The sequence below is a fragment of the Delphinapterus leucas genome, chromosome 1, assembly GCF_059928025.1.
Source record: "Delphinapterus leucas isolate spDelLeu-1000000601 "Yukka" chromosome 1, BTC_Dleu_Yukka2, whole genome shotgun sequence".
NCBI lineage: Eukaryota > Metazoa > Chordata > Mammalia > Artiodactyla > Monodontidae > Delphinapterus > Delphinapterus leucas.
The window spans coordinates 6,548,872-6,569,333 of NC_143129.1; the positions used below are offsets into that span (position 1 = coordinate 6,548,872).

At 46.9% G+C, this 20,462-nt stretch overlaps 1 protein-coding gene across 2 annotated transcripts in view; it reads right to left on the reverse strand.

The window, feature by feature from the left end:
* The window catches only part of PPP1R12B (protein phosphatase 1 regulatory subunit 12B), a 201,765-nt gene that overhangs the window by 69,410 nt on the left and 111,893 nt on the right, over window positions 1–20,462 (reverse strand). For both annotated transcript variants that reach the window (XM_022561943.3, XM_022561942.3), the window contains exons 15-18: window positions 13,746–13,949; window positions 9,920–10,109; window positions 9,721–9,833; window positions 8,681–8,722 (exon numbers count right to left, since the gene is read on the reverse strand). In XM_022561943.3, the coding sequence (XP_022417651.2) occupies window positions 8,681–8,722; window positions 9,721–9,833; window positions 9,920–10,109; window positions 13,746–13,949 (549 nt within the window). The remainder of the gene's footprint in view (window positions 1–8,680; window positions 8,723–9,720; window positions 9,834–9,919; window positions 10,110–13,745; window positions 13,950–20,462) is intronic.

Here is a 20,462-nt window from a genome sequence, read left to right on the forward strand (position 1 = left end):
AACAAAGAGACATAAGGTTACAGGTCACTAACAAAAACCGATACCTTAAAGGCAGTCGGAGGAAGAAGGAAGAGATTGGAATAAAAGGCAAGGTCAAGAGGTTAACTGTCCTACCCTCAGCAGTTGATAAAGTTCACATCTTTGTATAAGACATTGAGCAAAGCTCAAACAGATACCTTGAAGGTCAATTTATTCTATCTTAAAAAAGATTTCTGACTGAAGCAGAGTTCACTGATGACGTGGGACAGCGGGTCCAAAAATTACAGGGTCTGAAAGGAATACATGTGTATTTTGATTACTGAGATTTGCTTGGCAATGGCATGACCCAAAATTAATAGAGTCCTTAAAAGGAAGGAAGATGCCAAAAGAAACTTTGTTCTTAAGATGGTTTATACAGCTTGGCTACAGCAAGGCACAAGTATGACCCATATATAGCAAATCCCAGCAGCTGTAGTATTTTAAGAACGACGGTTGCAAAGCAAGAGCAAGTGTGCAGTGAAAGGAGAGGCCGTCCAGTGAGTGTGGAGTCACAGCTGGAGAAGCCCCCTCACGCAGCCTGGACAGAAGGCGCTTCCCAGTCTCTCCACCCGCACCCCCGGCCCCCCGTCGTCACTGCTGGGACCCCGATGGCCTGCGTGGAGAGTCTGCCGAGCCCTGGGGGCTGTTCATGACGGCCCTGCTCATTAAATCTATTCCTATGAGCATTATCATCAAATTTCCCGGGCTTCTCCAGCCCGCTCATTCTAGGGACAAGCTAACCACCCTTTCCTCCTCTTCTTCTTATCTGGCTGAAGATAAAGAAGCTGAGGGAGGAAAATCTATATTTCACTATCTTTTCACTTGATTAAAAGGAAGAGTGGCTTGCTTAAAAAAAAAAGATTATGGTGGTTTTACGGTACACTGTGAAAAATACTACTTTACTACAGAAATAAGCAACTCCACCCGAGAGCTTACCTACCGTGTCTTTAAACTTAGACTGTTGGTTCTATCTCAACAGCACAGGCTTGTCTGGGACATACTTTACCATATTAGGCAATCAGGCCCCAGAGAGAACGGAAAGCAAAACAGTCCTAGGCTTTTACCTAAAAGGAGAATGGCGAAGACACTGCCCAGCGGTGGAGAGCGGACAGAAAATCGCTGGACGCCCTCCAGCAGATAAAGGGGCTTCACAAGATTAAGTAACAAGATTCAAAATCTTACTTGACAGAGGGGTGAAGATCCAGCAAACAGCCAGACGCAAAACTGTGAAAACTCAGAGCAAGTAGGAAAAAGGGCCATTATTTACTCGAAGAAAGAGAGTGGGGGGAAGTGGTAAAGATCTGTGGGAACACATGCAGAAAAACAGAAACGGGAGGGTGGTTTAGGCAGAAGGGTTAAAGCCTGCTTGAGGACACAGAGATGTGCAGGGACTTGTTCTCCTCAGGTCTTCAAAGGGCTCCAAGCAAACTAGGAAACACTGAGTTCTCGGTCCTTCCTTCTCCACTCATTTCTGTCCCTGCCTCAGCAACTGCTTTTAAGATTTATTTCTCAAAACTCATCAGGTTCATTTTCAGAGCACAAGCCCACGCTGGAGCCTGAGCTACTTCTCTGACTCTTCAAAGAATCCATTCTTTATGGATAAATTAATAACTTAACTTCAAAATCACATGATTCTGAGGTCAGTGAGAGTATTCCAAAAGCCATTCTCTCATCCAGATTTAGGAACCTACAGATTTGGAAAATAATTTGAGTGGCTCTTACTCATCTTTAACTATTTAAATGCATTAACTCATTTTCATTTTACAACTCTAAGAGGTAGACACTATTATTATCCCCACTTTACAGATGAGGAAACTGAAGCATCTCGTCCAAAGCAGTTCAGCAGTCAAGGTGGGGTTGCCCCGGGAGCCCAGCTCCTGGGTCTGCACTCCTAGCCTGTTGTGACAGTACATCACCCAACATACACGATAGATACAGACTCAGGAGAATGCGGTGCAAAGCCCTAGACACAGCTGTGCTCCCTCTCTCTGGGCCTCCTCAGCTGTGATCTCTAAAATGAGAAGTTTAGGGAATTCCCTGGTGGTCCAGTGGTTAGGACTGGGCGCTCTCACTGCCGTGGCTTGGATTCAATCCCTGGTCGGGGACCTGAGATCCTGCAAGGTATGTGATGTGGGAGAGGGAGGGGAGGGAGGGAGGGAGGGAGGGAGGGAGGGAGGGAGGGAGGGAGGGAGGGAGGGAGGGAGGGCAGGGCAGAAGTTTAGAGCTGTTTTCGGTTCTAAAACCCCAAGCCTACGACTGCCATTGTAGGCAGCACAGGGATAAATCAGAGTTTGGTACAGACGAGCAGCACCTAGAAATGAGGTTTTCAAGGAAAGCCTCTCCTTACGTGAAATGGAGTGCTAGTTATTCAAAGATGCAATAAAGTGAGGGAAGTCAGGTAAGGCAAAGGGAACCAAAAGCTGAGTCAGCTTAAAAGATCATTTGTAGATACGGTTAATCGGTAGAATTCCTGTCCTGTAACAAAAAGTCTTATGACATTCCTGGCCTTCAGAGACCTCCAGACAAGGTCTGCAGAGAGGCAGTAATTTCTGTTTCACAAGCTGTCAGGGGAGCTCCAGGAACTGGCTCTCCTCCACGACTACACGGCTCTTCCACAAACAGGCCAGGCAGCTTTCATGGGGAACAGCCCTGCACCAGTTGAGAAAAGTAGGTGAAATAATACGCAAACTACCTACTGTTCTGTGTGAGCGTGCTTTGTTTGCCTGACTTTGTTCTGGAAAAGGGGGAAACTGCAGTCACATTCTCAGAGCCAAGTGCTCTGACTCGCCCGTTTCCTGGGCGTCTCCGTCTACACTTGCACTCTTGGTGAGCTGCTCCGATGTCATGGTTCCCGAGACAACCTGCATGTTTGCATCCAGTCTGTACCTCCAACTCCACCCCTGACATTTCCCTGTGGACGGCGGTCAGACACATCAAATCCAGGGCTTCTAGAGCCAAACCCAAAGGCGTGCCCTTCCAGAGTCCTCTCCATCTCAGTTCATGAAAACTCCACCCTCTCAGGCACTTGAGCCAAAAGCTTTGGTGCCAACCTTGACCCCCCTGTTCTTCTCACCGTACACCCAATCCAGCAGAAGTCTTGCTGATTCTAACTCTGAAATACGCCGTGCATATGAAAACTTCTCAGCATCTTCACCACCCGCGATCACCTGGCCCAAACCCCTCGTCAGTCCTGGGTTAGGGTGACATAGAGGGTCTTCTCCAAACAGCAGGCAGAGTCCCCCCAGAATGTGACTCCTGCCCCTCTGCTGCGCAGAGCTCTACACAGGCTCGCACGCCCTGGCACCGACCGCCGGGCTCTGCCGCGGGCTCTCATGCCCACGCCGTCTCCTCACAGGTCCTGCCCGCCCTCCTGCCTCACGGCCCCGCGAGCTCTGTTCCCTCTGCCTGCGCACATCCACGGGGCTCCCCACTCACTCCCTTCACGCTGGGCTCCAGGGCTGCCTTCGCAGCAAGGCCGACACCGACCCCCACTTAGATGCTCAGCCCCCCACCGCCCTGCACTCCCCACTCCTGAGTCCTGGAGCCACTCCACACGGCTTTTCATCTTCCACACACCGTTTGCTTGGCACGTTCATTTTACTCACTGCCCGCCTGCTTCACCAGAATGGAGACTCTACAAGAACAGGGCTTTTTGTTCACTGCTGCACCCCTGCCCACAGGCACCTGGAAGTACTTGTTCAGTGAATACACGAGAAGCTTATAAAAGAGAAGGCAGGACAAAATGGGAAATGCATTTAGTGGCTCTTGGTATTAGAGATATTTCTGGGGCCAAATGGCTCCCAAAGCAAGTTTTATTTTCTGTTAAAGCTTAGTTTAAAACCAAGCTTTGCTGGCAAATTTCACTTTGAGCCTCTCTTTGATTTAGTTTGAGAGTCTTAACGTTTAATCGCTTGTATCTTCTGCACACTTGACCAAGGTCTCTCCCATCTAGCTGCTACCGGTTATCCACGGCCGGTATCTGAACACCTGCTGGTCAGTGCTTCCTTAACAGTGTCTCCTATAACCAAGGCCTCTTGCAGGAGGGTTAGCCACCAGACCACGGGCTCGACTCTGGACTGGACGCTACACTGCTGACTTTGAAGGTAAAGTGTCGTGATTCTGTTCAGGTTGATGCCACCGGATTTGCCTAAAAGCAACAGGGATTCTAGAGGGAGAAGCATTTTCCTATTTGAAGGATGGACAGGCATAAGTACCCACCTACTTATGTACCCTCCCTCCATAAGTACCCTCCCACCTGGCAGGAGAAGGCTGACCCTCTACCACTGAACCTGAAACTCTCAGGAGACTCTCGAGGTGTCCTTCAAGAAGACCTTCCTTTACTCAAGGAGGCGAGATGCCACTAGCAACTCAATTCAAACATGTAACCTGCTCAGTAAAAAACAAATGTAAGAATGGGGGCAGAGGGAAGTAAGAGGTACAATCTACTGGGTAAAAAATAAGCGACAAGGACACATTGCATAACATGCGGAATATAGCCAATATTCTATAATAACTATAAATGGAGTGTAACCGTTAAAAATTGTGAACCACTATGTTGTACACCTGTAACTTACAGAATACTGTATGTTAACTATATTTTAAGAAAAAAAAAAACTTGGAACTTTTAGACTCACCCTCCATCTTCTGGGGGGAAGGTAAAGGGAGTGGAGATTGAGTTAATAATGAATTATGCCCATGCTGAAGCCTCCATAAAAATCCCTAAACTATGAGGTCTGGAGAACTCCTGGGTTGGTGTAATATCCACATGCCGGGCGGGTGGTACAACCACCTCCATGGGGACAAAGCTTCTGACCTTGGGACACATCCACACCTCACCTGACGGACCTCTTCATCTGACTTCTCACCTGCATCCCTTAAGAAAAAGGATGGGGAATGGAGGGCGATGTGAGGTCGGCCCCACCACAGTCCCATAAAGGTTCCCTGACACGGGGCACAGGGCGCTCACCTAGAGCTTTCACGTCCCCGAGTACTTCCTAACTGCCCTGGGCCTGTTCTCTTAACTGTAAAACGAGGTTCCTAACCCAAGTTTCTTCTAAATTCCTTCCCAATTCTAAGATGCCCAAATTTGGGAGGCGGGTAACTTCACTGCATTGAACTGGGCTGGTCAACAATTCCTTTAAAACAAAAGCAATCCGTCTCCTGTTCAGCTTCCTTAGACACCATTCTGCTTGTTCGCCATCTTTTCTTTTGACGACTTGCTCCCTCTAGTGATAAATTCAATCATATATCAGAACTGGCTTGGGCAACAGTCTGCTTCAGAGGACAAGAACACGTAGAGGAAACTCAGCGTTAAGCAGAATGAAGGCAGGCCAAAGACGCAAGTGAAGAGAGGACGAGAAGAGCCCAAGGGCCGTCAGCACCTGCAGTGTGCCCGTGACTGCTCCAGCGCCTGTGCCCCACGAGCAGTGCAGGGGGCGGCACTTCTGACTGCGGTACCTCCTTCCTCACGTCAAATCCAGACTCAGTTTCTTTTTCACTTAGCAAGATCCAGGCTATATTAGGACTTCTGGAGACGGTCACCCGTCTAACGCAGACAACCACGCACATCTGCTCTAAGCACATGGGCTAAGCGGCCGCTAAGACATGAAGCCCTGTGCTCATTGTCGGTTTTCCGGCGGGGATGGTTTTGATTAAAAGCACGCACTGTGCAGGGCCCCGACCAAGCCCCCAGCCTTCTCAGCGTCCCTTGTGTCACCAACAAAGAAATGCATGACTAGCCTCCTTCCTCCCTCCCAGACTGCATGACAAACATCAGGGCCGTTCCTGGCCATCAACCTTACCTGTATACAAATGTTGGTTACATTTTTCTAGCTTAGGTCCACAAAAAGAAATAAATTTCCACGATGTCTACAGAGATTAAGGTTAAACAACAGAAAGGTTTTCTGAGCCATGCTCTTGTTACTGATATATGGGTGAGAGGCTGAAGAATCTTCGAGAAGAGGAGAGCATCTGTACACATTTGGAATCATTTTAGTTCCAACTCTGACTGGAGACAGAGTTTCCTTTCTACCCTTAAAGTAAAGTATTATCACCGACTGATACCATGTACGCGAGGCTCAAGAACAGGCAACACTGCTCTACGGTGGCGGCAATCGGAAGAGTGGCTGCCTCTCAGGACAGGGGATGGGGGATGAGGGAACTTTTCAAGGTGACGGAAAAGTTCTGCATCTTGACTTGAGTGGTGGCTACACCACTGATTACAACCGTCAAAACCCATCCAACAGTACACTTTAGGTCTGTGCAGTTCACTGACTGTACATCTATCCCAATTTAAAATAACAGATGTCAGAGTCTTGGGAAGAGTTAACTTAAAAAACAGTAGATTCCTGGAGTGGGAGAGCGGTTGTGACACAGTCCTGACCATCTTGAGGTTAGATTTCCACAATTTACAGGGACGGGCCTGTTGTTCTGTGGGCCCGTATGGATCCCGGCATCACGCCTGCCAGGACTGGACGAGCGCTCGGGAGAGAACCAGTCAGAGCTGCGCTAACACAGGCCGGGGTCAGGATGCTGCCGCCCCTGGGCACCGTGGTGGGCAGGAGACATGCCAGGCGTGCTGTGAGTGCTGGCGCACCTGCACACACTCAGCTACCATCAGAGAGAGGACTGGCCCTTCATTCCTCTCTGAAGACTCACACTGGCGTCCGCTGGACACGCGGTGAACACTGGCAGATGCCTCGAGCAATGGGATTAGTGGACCATTTTTCAGTCTGACAAATGACTCTATGTCAAATCTCACCAATCAGAAAATCTTTTCTGTAATGGTCGTTCAGTGAACTTCTCTGGGAAGCATGGCATCAGAGGCACCTTCGTGGCCCTTGCCTGGTGCACCAGGCAAGGACTTTTCACACCAAGTAGCTTAGAAACGTGCAGGCAAAGATTTTCACTGACAGAGACAGTGGCCAACACCAAGCTCTCCTGTGTAACTCCCTCCGTGGAGCTCACCGGCCTCTATGACCCTCTATGGGTGACGGGCCACTTCAGTGCTCTGTAGTCAGCACCCGGGATCTCTCGTTAGGGGTTTTCTAATATAGTTCCCCACAGAGGCTCTCCTGCGTTCACTCTTCATCCCCTGAAGCCTCCCCAAGCCCCTGTGGAATGAAGTCACTGTCGTGTGCACACACCCCCTGCCCGGGGGAGCCTCCACGCGGCATCTGCACCCAACGTCCACTCCTCCCCGTGAGGCAGCCCCGGCTGCAGCTGCACGCAGGCAGCTCTCACCACGCCACCATGGGCACTGCTTTCTGGAGGCCCCTGCTGACTGTTTAGGATCTCGACCAAAATATAGGCAGGTCAATGACATAATATAGCATTTCTACTTCCTCTGCTAAAAACAAATTAGTTTTCATTTTCAGTATGAGTTATTAAACATATTCTGAGAACATACTGTCACATAACTGTAGGGTAGAAAAAAGGCCATCTTCTTACATAATTCCCAATAGAAATGTACATGGAGTCTCAATTCATTTAGTCAACACCAAATCCCTTCCTTCTTGAAAAATGGTACTGGGGACTTCCCTGGTGGTCCAGTGGTTACAACTCGGCGCTTTCACTGCCGTGGCCCGGTTTGATCCCTGGTCAGGGAACTAAGATCCTGCAACCTCTGTAGTGAGGCCAAATAAACAAACAAACAAAGACTAAACAAAACAAAACAAAAACCAAAGAAAAATGGTACTAATGGTACTAGAAAAGCATTAACTTTCTATCACTTGTGAGTGGCTTACAGGAACCTGGAGCTTCAGGAAAGCTGGCCTGGGGTGCCCACAGCAGAGAAGAGCTGGGTGCCAGGCCTTAAGGGGTCTGGTTACACAAGAGCCAAGGAGCTAAACATTATTTCAAAGTCAAATGTAAGTGACTTCTGGGCTGTTTACACTATTCATTCTTGTGTTTCTCTCTGTTAGCGTGGAGAGGATGTAGATCCATAAGAAACAGTATCACTCTTCACTTTTCTTCCCAAGATTTCAAAGTACTTTATACGATCCAATAGCACAATAGAGAAAAAGAGCCCGAACTGTGTTAGAACCTGGCAGGAGGCACTGAAAAATGCAGGAAACTCGTTCAAGAACATGGGCATTGTTACACCATTTAAGAAAACAGGGGACTTCCCTGGTGGCGCAGTGGTTAAGAATCTGCCTGCCAACGCAGGGGACACGGGTTCCATCCCTGGTCCAGGAAGATCCCACATGCCACGGGGCAACTGAGCCCATGCACCACAGCTACTGAGCCTGCGCTCTAGAGCCCATGAGCCACAACTACTGAGCCCGCGTGCCACAACTACTGAAGCCCGTGCACCTAGAGCCTGTGCTCCACAACAAGAGAAGCCACCTCAATGAGAAGCTTGCGCACCGCAACCAAGAGTAGCCCCCGCTCGCCGCAACTAGAGAAAGCCTGCGCACAGCAACGAAGACCCAACGCGGCCAAAAATAAAATAAATAAACAAATTTAAAGAAAAAGGAAAGAAAACAGTATACCAGCGAGCACCCGTCCCATCTTGCAGAGGAGCGTCCACCTCCAAACTCTCCCTGGACCCAAGTCTGCACAGAGCCTGCTCTTCCTTCTGTTAACTGTGTGCACGCGAGCAGGGATGAGCCCTATGGGGACGCTGAGCCCCACGGTGGCAGCCTCACTGCTGGTTGCTTACCCACGCTGCTTTCACCTCTTCCGAGACATCAGTTTCATCTTCCTGGAAAGGGAGAAAGAAAAAAGACAAGAGGATCACGGTCACAGGTATCCCTGGAGGCAACAAGGTCAGTCCCATCAATTATGCACCTGGGCAGTGAGGGCTGACGGCCAAGGGCACTGTCACTGCTGCTTTTAGCAGCACCTCAGGAGTACCACTTGCTGTCAAAGAGTCCAATGAACCTGGCAGGAAAAGGAGAATCTTTAAGACAGACGGACCTCACTTGGGCTTTGTCAGTAGCTGTCAGCCCGTTTTGTCCTATAATAATCAAACACTTTCGTCTAGTAGTCTCTAACAGGCGACCATCATTGTCTCATTTCTTGTCTCACTGAATGGTCCATCTAATTCCAAATGAGTCACTAGTGACCAGGGACCTGATCTTGGCCACTTGACTGTTAAATGCCAGTGACAAGGCTGAGTGAGCAGGGTACAGACCAGAGGGGAAGGAAAGAACTGAGTGTGTGCTTGTCATCAGGAGGCACAGCAGCCCCTGTCTTCATTTAAAAGCCAAAGTCAAGCTGTTTTATAGCACTTGTTCCTTTTTTTCTCCAAAGGAGTAAACCTGAGTCAGATGAAATTCTGAAATTCTCGAGATTCTGGCAGTGCCCCTGAAATACTTGGTTAGCACCTGCACACACACGATGTTGAGGTGTTGCTGACTCACCACGGGGCTCTCAGGGGCCGCTGGGGGGCTGCTAAGTCTGAGCGGCTTATGCACTTGTTATATTTGTTTGCACGGCTGCTGTAAATTCACCGCTTATTTGCTGCCCGCCTCCCGTGTGCTCGGCACTGTCCTAGGCCCTGGGCGTCCCAGCCAGAACATTCCAAATGAGTCCCACACTAGTGGAGTCTTTCTTCTGCTGCTCTTTTTCTCAGCGGTGCCTCCTGACAATCTGCACGGTTCACGGCCCCGTGTGGAACTCTTCCTTTTGAGCCCAACACACAGGGCGGCGGGCAGCACAGCGCAACGCGAGATGCCCCAGCACAGACAGCCCACTTACATCCTTCGTCCAGAAGCTGATGCCTGTGCCTCTTCGTCGCTCCTTGGGCCGCCTCCTCTCACGAATGGACAGCCTGTTAGATGACTGATCACCCAAATCTGCTTCTTCGCCCTCTGGTCAGAGAGAAAACAAAGCATGGATCTTAAGAACCTGGGGCACGTGCACTGGAGGAGGGTGCGGTTCCTGAAGCTCGACCTACCGTTTTTGTCCATTTCCTTTGCCCCTGCAGGGCTGGCGGGGGGCTCTGAACTCTCTGAATCAGGGGCTGAAGACCTACCCGTCCGGAGCAGGTAGGAACTGGTGTAGAGGGAGGGTCTCGGGGCAGGAGGTGACACTGGTGTCATGGGTTTGTCTGGCTGAGCCGGAATCCTCAGGCGACGATACACAGGCTGGAACAATCCACATGATGAGATGTCAGAGGTCAAGTCTAACCAAAGGGTAAGGACAGCACGTTTATTAAAAATGGGCTTTTCTATATCAAGAGGCTTATAAGTAATTAGCCAGATAGGAAAGAGTTCTAGACGCCTGCTCTGAAGATGCTACAGGCTGACAGCAGTCCAGGACAGCTCTTCCTAAACTGATCAAAGGGCACTAGGGGGCACCAACCTTGGTAATAAAAATTCCTTTGATTGTGCACCGCAAATAGGAAGGATGATGGCCTTTTTAAGATGGCGCACTGAAAGGTAAGGTTTACGTAGGAAACGAAGAAGCTCAGGAATGTGAAGAAACAATGCAGGAGTTATCTGAAGACAGACCAAATCTGAGCGTTCTACCAACCTGCCATCACTAGGCTTACTGACACTTCTGAAAAATTCCCGCTTTCTGAGACTTCCCTGGCGGGCCAGCGGTTTAAGACCACGTGCTTCTACTGCAGCGGGCACAGGTCTGATCCCTAGTTGGGGAACTAAGATCCCACATGCCACACCCCCAAACCCCGAATAAATAAAAATTAAAAAAAAAATTCCCACTTTCCCTTTTGAACTTTTTTTTTCCTTGAGAGTTAGGACAGACACAGCTTGACAATAAACCTTAATGTGGCTTGTTGAACATGCAGAGATAAAGAAATTCTTACTACATGCAGAGATTGTATAAATTTGTTTATAAGTTATAGAGACAGAAGCAATAAAATATAGTCAGCTTGGGAGTCTGAGAGAACGTGGCTCCAATTCCAGCTTGAAGGAGCTGTGTGACCTGAAGTACGTGACTTGAGTTTTGATCTCTGCTTCCTCATGTATAAAACAGGGATAATAATATCTTCCTCAGAGAGGGCTGTGAGGATTAAATGAGAATGTATGTTATGTGCTTACAACGGTCTCTAGTATGTAATAAGTACTCAAAAAATAGCCGATAAAACAAATGAAACGAACAACAGAACCTCAGTTAGTTTATGCAGCCTAGCCATTCAAAGTTAGAGCAAGAAGACTTTCTTCTCCTGTAATTATGTTGACCATAAAGTTTATCATCCCAACTAGGACATTTCTGAGAGTGAAAAGGAACAGTACTGATAATTACCCAGAGATAAAAGCTGTCACTGGAACAATCTTAGGTAAACCAGGAGTTACGATCACCTTAAATATAACCCTATAACTCTGACTACCAACTGCAATTGAGAAATGGACCGTAAGTCAAAACGTCTACCCCAAAGTGACAGCTTGTGGCCGAGAATAAGGGTGCTCTGTGAGTGCTTGGGTCTGCAGAAGTTTGTAGAACAACGTACTAGTGGTGAGGAGGGCAAGCTGCGGAGCCAACGCCTTGCTCCACCTCTGCTTTTTTTTTTCTAGTAAAATCTTTTATTTTATAACACTGTACCATCAAATTAAAAGTCAAAATAAGCGTTCACCCAATTGCCTAAATGGTTATTACACATACGTATATATTTGGTTGAAAAGGGAGAGAGAAAAGAGGAATTTGAAGGCTAAAATAAACAAATGGGACCTAATGAAACTTAAAAGCTTTTGCACAGCAAAGGAAACCATAAACAAGACCAAAAGACAACCCTCAGAATGGGAGAAAATATTTGCAAATGAAGCAACTGACAAAGGATGAATCTCCAAAATTTACAAGCAGCTCATGCAACTCAATAACAAAAAAGCAAACAACCCAATCCAAAAATGGGCAGAAGACCTAAATAGACATTTCTCCAAAGAAGATATACAGACTGCCAACAAACACATGAAAGAATGCTCAACATCATTAATCATTAGAGAAATGCAAATCAAAACTACAATGAGATATCATCTCACACCAGTCAGAATGGCCATCATCAAAAAATCTACAAACACTAAATGCTGGAGAGGATGTGGAGAAAAGGGAGCCCTCTTGCACTGTTGGTGGGAATGTAAACTGGTACAGCCACTATAGAGAACAGTATGGAGGTTCCTTAAAAAACTACAAATAGAACGACCATATGACCCAGCAATCCCACTACTGGGCATATACCCTGAGAAAACCATAATTCAAAAAGAGTCATGTACCAAAATGTTCATTGCAGCTCTATTTACAATAGCCCGGAGATGGAAACAACCTAAGTGTCCATCAACAGATGAATGGATAAAGAAGATGTGGCACATATATACAATGGAATATTACTCAGCCATAAAAGGAAACGAAATTGAGTTATTTGTAGTGAGGTGGATGGACCTAGAGTCTGTCATACAGAGTGAAGTAAGTCAGAAAGAGAAAGACAAATACCGTATGCTAACACATATATATGGAATCTAAAAAAAAAATGTCATGAAGAACCTAGGGGTAAGACAGGAATAAAGACACAGACCTACTAGAGAATGGACTTGAGGATATGGGGAGGGGGAAGGGTAAGCTGTGACAAAGCGAGAGAGTGGCATGGACATATACACACTACCAAACGTAAGATAGATAGCCAGTGGGAAGCAGCCGCATAGCACAGGGAGATCAGCTCGGTGCTTTGTGACCACCTGGAGGCGTGGGATAGGGAGGGTGGGAAGGAGGGAGACGCAAGAGGGAAGAGATATGGGAACATATGTATATGTATAACTGATTCACTTTGTTATAAAGCAGAAACTAACACACCATTGTAAAGCAATTATACTCCAATAAAGATGCAAAAAAAAAAAGAATGAAAAAAGAAGTACATCATCATCACCGTAGTGGTTAAGATTTGCTGAACACTTAATGTGTCAAGCACTATACATGTATTACCTCACAAGGAGTACCCTCTATTATAAGCTCTGTTTTTACAAATTAGGAAACTATGTAAAACAAGGTTAAATAAATTACCCAAAGCCATACAGCTAGTTAGTAAGGATGCTGCGGTTTGAACCCAAATAGTCTAACACCAGAACATACACAGATAGGCAGACACACACACAAATCAATATTATTATTATTTTCGTCGCATGGCTTGTGGGATCTTAGTTCCCCGACGAGGTATCGAACCTGGGCGGCCAGCAGTGAAGGCGCCAATTCCTAACCACTGGACCGCCAGGGAAGTCCTTGACCTCTTTCTAGCCGTGCAAAATGCTGGGCAGGTTACTGAACCTCTCTGTCACTCCACTGACTCATATTTTAAGAAGGAATAATAATACTTACCTCAGAGGGTTGTTGTGAGGATTAAACAATTTAATACACATATCGAAACTGTTAAAACTGTGCCTGGCATAAACTAAATAATAAATGCTTATACTTCTATTTGCATTTTTTTTATACCAAGATCTCTCTTTTCAGAATAGAAAGACACATTTAGTTAACCAAAGGTATGGTGGTAATCATTTCACAACGTGTACACACATCAAATCATGTTGTAACATTACATGTCCACTACATCTCAATAAAACTGGAAAAAAGCGCATTAGTTAACTCCCAGAGGAAAAAATTGATCACTTAGGGACTAGCATCCTCTGAATTCTCTCAGTTGCGCAGGCCTGCCAACTGAAGATGGACGTAAATGGCGTGTTCTATGAGGCGTCCCCTGCAGAGTAGGGCAGTTCTGGAATTATCAGTGGGGAAGAGACTCCCCCAGCCACCTGCTTTCAGCACAGAGAGCTCACCTGATCCTCCAGACTCCGGTCCCAGGGCTGGCGGCTCTCCCCAGCTTCCTCTGCAGGGGCTGCCAGGGGCTCATGCTTCTGGGCGCTGCCGTCGAGCCCTCTGGGGCCCACGGGCTTCGGGCTGGGCTGTTCCTGAGCCTGACGCTCTGCCCTCGACCGGCTGAACGTCCTTTCTGCTTCCTGGAGATCCGTCAGGGTTACACCCTGGGAAAATACCACAAGGTCAGAGAGGTTTCACCCTAACCATGGAATAACGCCCCGTGAATGAGCAGGGAAACTCCGTAAAGATCTAATGGTACCAAATTCCAAATGAAGCTCCCGAAATGTGTGAGGCCACTTCAAGCAATATATGCTGAAAACAAACACCTCAGTACGCAGAGGCCCCAGGCCTGAGCCTAGATACACTTCAAACACAATACTTGAGCGTTTCCTGCTTGAGTTCCAGAAACAGGGCAGCACTGATGCCCGCCCGTTGCTTCCACACCCATGGTTCTCACATCTCCACCTGGACGCTCCCGACCCCCCACGAGCACGCAGCCACCAACAGAGACTGTCCAGCAGATACGAAGAAAACTTAAGTTTACGCACAGAAAGAAGAACCAGGCTCAAAATGGTGACAGTTCAGAGCCAGGCTAGAACCACCACCAAAACCAAAAACCAAACCCACACAAACAAACACAAAACCAACCCTGAGGGAGCTGCCAAGATGCCAGAGCAGGAAGACCCTGAGCTCGCCTCTTCCCAGGGCACCAGGATAACTATGCACAGAACAACTGCTGACCAGGGCCGACCAGAAGAGATCTTCTACAGCTACAGACGTACCGAAAGAACCACAACAAGACGGGTAGGAGGGGCGACCCACAAATGTTGTGGAGGTTCTCCCCCAGGAGCGAGCGGTCTGGTCTGAGCCCCAGCCTGGGGGCCCTGCGCTGGGGGAGACAAGCCCCCAGAACGTCTGGGTTTGAAGGCCAGCAGGGCTTCCTTTCAGGAGCCCCAGAGGGCTGTGTGGGGATAGAGACCCCACTCTTACAGGGCACACACAAAATCTCACGTGCTCCACAACCCAGGGCAGAAGCAGTAATTTCAAAGGAGCCTGGGTCAGACCCACCTGCTGATCTTGGAGAGTCTCCCGGAGAGGCAGGCCTGTGATGTTGGGGACACAGACGCTGGCAGCAGCCACTCTGGGGAGCTGGTTCAACTGCAAGGACACTGGTGCAGAGGCAGGCACCATCGTGGAGTCCTCCCTCTAGCTTATTACCCTCAGGACCCAGCCCCGCTCATAGCCAACAGAACACAGGCACCAGGAATGGGACGGCCTCAGGCCAAGCAACTAACTAGGCGGGGACACAGGCCCACCCACCAGCAGACAGGCTGCCTTATGACCCCCTGGACACAGCCCTGCCCACCAGAGGGCCCAGAACCCAGCCCAACACACCAGTGCACAGGCACTAGACCCGGGACCACCAGAGACCTACAGCCAGAGACCCAGTGGGCAGCTCCACCGACCAGTGGGCAGACACCAGCCCCAGAAACCCCTGGGCCCTGGCCCTGCCCACCAGTAAGCCTCCTCTAGCCTTCAGACCAGCCTCACACGCCAATGGGTGGACACCACACCAATGGGTGGACACCAGCCCCAGGACAATCACAGCCCACAGCCTGCCGTGGGAGGACCCAGTCCATCTACCAGCAGGTCAGCACCAGCCCTGGGGCCAGCTGGGCCCCAGCCCTGCCCACCAGCAGGCCAACACAAGCTTCAGAACACACTGGACCCCACAGCTAGCTGTATCACGAACCAGCCCCAACAATCAGCAGTCTGACACCAGCTCTGGACCCTGGGGCCCTGCAGCCAGACCCCCAGGACCCGGCTCTGCCCACCAGCAGGCCAGCACTAGCCCCAGGACCTAGCTTCACTCACCAGTGAAGAGGGCGGGCCACAGCCCCACTGACTCTACTCCCAGTGAGCTAGCACTAGCCCTGGGGCCCGCCTGGGTTCCACAGTCAGCCACCTCATGACCCGGTCACGGCAACCAGCAGCCAGCAGCCTCCACACAAGGCAGGGCCTGGCAACCAACCAGCCCACCCACGTAGTCAGCCCACCACAACAGAATGACCCACGCAGCCCACAGAGGGGGCACCCCTACAGCATACAGCTTTGGTGACCAGAGAGGAGTGCACTGCTGGGACGTATAGGACGCCTCCTACAGAAGGCCACTTCCCCAAGGTCAAGAAATGTAACCAACCTACCAGATACATGGAAGCACAATGTTATAAACAGCAAGTTAGGCAAAATGAGGCGACAGAAGAACATGTTCCAAATGAAAGAACAAGATAAAACCGCAGAAGAACAACTAAGTGAAGTGGAGACAGGCAATCTACCTGAGAAAAAGTTCAAGGTTATGGTCGTAAAGATGATCAAAGAACTTAAGAAAGAATGAACAGAGTGAGAAGTTGTAAGTTTTTAACAAAGAGTTGGACAATACAAAGAACAACCAAACAGAGATGAAGAATACAATAACTGAAATGAAAAATGCACTAGGAGGAATCAACAGTATACTAAATGATACAGAGGAACAGACCAGTGAGCTGGAAGACAGAATAGTGGAGATCACTGGCACCGAACAGAAAAAATATATACATATAAATAAATGAGGACACTTCAAGAGACCTCTACGATGACATCAAATGCTCTAACAGTCACATCACAGAGGTCCCAAAAGGAGAAGAGAGAGAGAGAAAGGGTCACAGAACATATCTGAAGACATAACAGTTGAAAATTTCCCTAACCTGGGAAGGGAAACAGACATCCAGGTCCAGGAAGCACAGAGTCCCAAACAGGATCAACCCAAAGAGGACCACACCAAGACATATTGGAATTAAAATGGCGAAAGTTAAAGACAGAATATTAAAAGCAGCAAGGGAGAAGCAGCATGTTATATACAAGGGAACTCCCATAAAGCTATCAGCTGACTTTTCAGCAGAAACTCTGCAGGCCAGAAGGGAGTGGCACAATATAATTAGACTGATGAAAAGGAAAAGCCTACAACCAAGAATGCTCTACCCAGCAAGGCTCTCATTCAGAGTTGATGGAGAAAGCAAAAGCTTTACACACAAGCAAAAGTTAAAAGAGTTCAGCACCAACAAACCAGCTTTATAAGAAATGTTAAAGGTATTTCTCTAAGCAAAAGAAAGGAAAAAGAAAAAAAAACAAAAAAAGATCACAACTAGAAACATGAAAATTATGAAAGGAAAAATCTCATTGGTAAAGGCAAATATACAGCAAAGGTAGTAAATCAACCAAGTACAAACCTACTAGAAAGGTTAAAAGACAAAGTAGTAAAATCAACTATATCCACAATAAGAAGTTAAGGGATACACAAAATGAAAGGATATAAAATATGATGTCAAAAACAGTAATCATGGGGGGAGAGAAGGAAAAATGCAGGGTTATTAAAATGTTATTTGAAATTAAAGAGATCAGCGACTTGAAATAATTGTGCGTGTGTGTGTGTGTGTATACACACACACATATATTGCTATATGCAAACTTCATGGTAATTACAAACCAAAAAATCTATAATAGATACATACACATAAAAGGGAAGGAAATCCAAACATAACACTAAAGAGTGTCATCAAATCACAAGGGAAGAGAACAAAAGAGGAAAGGAACAAAAAAGGACTAAAAAAACAATCCCGAAACAGTAACAAAATGGCAATAAGTACATACATATCAATAACTACTTTATATGAAATGGATTAAATGCTGCAATCAAAAGATGGAGTGGCTGAAAGGATACAAAAACAAGACCCACATATTGGGGCTGGCCAAAAAGTTCGTTCGCTTTTTCTGTAAGATGTTATGGAAAAACCCGAACGAGCTTTTTGGCCCACCCAATATATGCTGCCTACAAGAGACACACTTCAGATCTAAAGACACACACAGACTGAAAGTGAGGGAATGGAAAAAGGTATTCCATACAAACGGAAATGAAAAGAAAGCTGGGTAGCAATACTTATAACAGAAAAATAGACTTTAAAATAGATACTGTTGGGACTTCCCTGGTGGCACAGTGGTTAAGAATCCACCTGCCAGTGTGGGAGACGTGGGTTCGATCCCTGGTCTGGGAAGATCCCACATGCCGTGGAGCAACTAATCCCATGTGCCACAACTACCGAGCCTGCGCTCTAGAGCCTGCGTGCCACAACTACTGAGCTCACGTGTTGCAATTACTGAAGCCCATGCGCCTAGAGCCCGTGCTCCACAATAAGAGAAGCCACCGCAATGAGAAGCCCACACACTGCAACGAAGAGTGGCCCCTGCTCGCCGCAACTAGAGAAAGCCTGTGCACAGCAACGAAGACCCAACACAGCCATAAATAAATAAATAAATAATAAAAAGAAAATAAAGACTGTTACAAGAGACAAAGAAGGACAGTACATAATAATCAAGGGATGAATCCAAGAAGAAGATATAACAATTGAAAATATATTTGCACCCAACACAGGAGCACCTAAATGAATAAAGCAAATATTAATAGACATAAAGGGAGAAATCAACAGTAACACAAAAATAGTAGGGGACTTTAACAGCCCACTTACATCAATGGGCAGATCATCCACACAAAAGATCAGTAAGGAAACTCTGGCCTTAAATGGCACATCAGACCAGATGGACTTAATATAGAGAGAGAGTATTCCATCCAAAAGCAGCAGAATACACACTCTTTTCAAATGCATATTCTCCAGGATACATCTGTGCTATATCATGGAACGAGTCACAGTACATCTGAGAAGGCTGCAATCACTACCAAGCATCTCTTCCAACCACAAGGCTGTGAGACTAGAAATCAACTACAAGAGTAAAAACCACAGAGAACACAAACGTGTGTGGCCCAAACGAAATGCTACTAAACAACCAATGGATCACTGGAAAAATCAAAGAAGAATTCAAAATACACCTGGAGACAAATGAAATGAAAACACAGTGTTCCAAGATCTTCGGGATGCTGCAAAGCAATTCTAAGAGGGAAGTTTATAGCAATACAGCCCTCTCAGGAAACAAGAAAAATCTCAAATAAACAACCTAACCTTAACCTAAAGGAATCAGAAAAAGAAGAATAAACAACACCCAAAGTTAGTAGAATTTCTCCTAGGAGAACACATAGGCAGAACACTCTTTGACATAAATCACAGCAATATTTTTTTGGATCTGCCTCCTACGGCAAGGAAACAAAAACAAAAATAAGCAAATGGGACCTAACGAAGCTTAAAAGTTTTTGCACAGTAAAGGAAACCATCAACAAAACGAAAAGACAAATGGGAAAGACTGAATGGGAGAAAATATTTGCAAATGATATGACCAATAAGGGGTTAATCTCCAAAATATATAAACAGCTCATACAACTCAATGTCAAAAAAACAAACAAGCCAATTTAAAAATGGGCTGAAGACCTGAATAGACATTTTTCCAAAGAAGACATACAGATGGCCAACAGGTACATGAAAAGATGCTCAACATCACTCATCATCAGGGAAATGCAAATCAAAACCACAGTGAGATGTCACCTCACACCTGTCAGAATGGCTGTCATCAGAAAGACCATAAATGACAAATGTTGGTGAGAATGCAGAGAAAAGGGAACCCTAGTACACTGTTGATGGGAGTGTACACTGGTACAGCCACTGTGGAAAACAGTATAGAGGACCCTCAGTAAACTAAAAATAGAACTCCCGTATGATCCAGCAATTCCACTCCCGGGCATATATCTGAAAAAACCAAAAACACTAATTCGAAAAGACACATGTACCCCAATATTCACGGCAGCCTTATTTACAACTGCCAAGATATGGAAGCCATCTAGCTGTCTATCAACAGATGCATGGATACAGAAGACGTGAGACACACACAGACACACACATATATACACATACTCCACATATGCATACATACATATATGGAGTATTAGCCATTGGCATGAAATTTTGCCATTTGCAACAACATGGATGGACCTGGAGTGTATCATGCTGAGTGAAAAAAGTCAGAGGACAAATACTGTAAGACATCACTTCTGTGTGGAATCTAAAAAATAAAATCAACCAGTGAATATAACAAAAAAGACACAGACTCACAGATATAGAGAAAAGACCAGTGGTTGCCAGAGGGAGAGGGAAGGGGGAGGGAAATACTGGGGCAGGGGATTAAGAGGTACAACTTATTATGCATAAAATAAGCTACAAGGATATATTTACAACACAGGGAGTACAGCCAATATTTTATAACTATAAATGGCATACAATCTTTTTTTTTTTTTTTTGTGGTACGCGGGTCTCTCACTGCTGTGGCCTCTCCCGTTGCGGAGCACAGGCTCCGGATGCGCAGGCCTAGCGGCCATGGCTCACGGGCCCAGCCGCTCCGCGGCATGTGGGATCTTCCCGGACCGGGGCACGAACCCGTGTCCCCTGCATCGGCAGGCGGACTCTCAACCACTGCGCCACCAGGGAAGCCCTAGCATATGATCTTAAAAAATTTTACTCAGTATGATGTACACCTGAAGCTAACAATATTGTAAACCAACTATACCTCCATTTAAAAAAATTTTTTTAAAAACCCCACAAGCCCTGAACTAGCTTTTCTCTAAAATAATTTTGTAACTGTAGGAATCACACAGAGACATTCCACCAATTAAATTTTTCCCCAGGCTCATAGGAGCAGTAGTA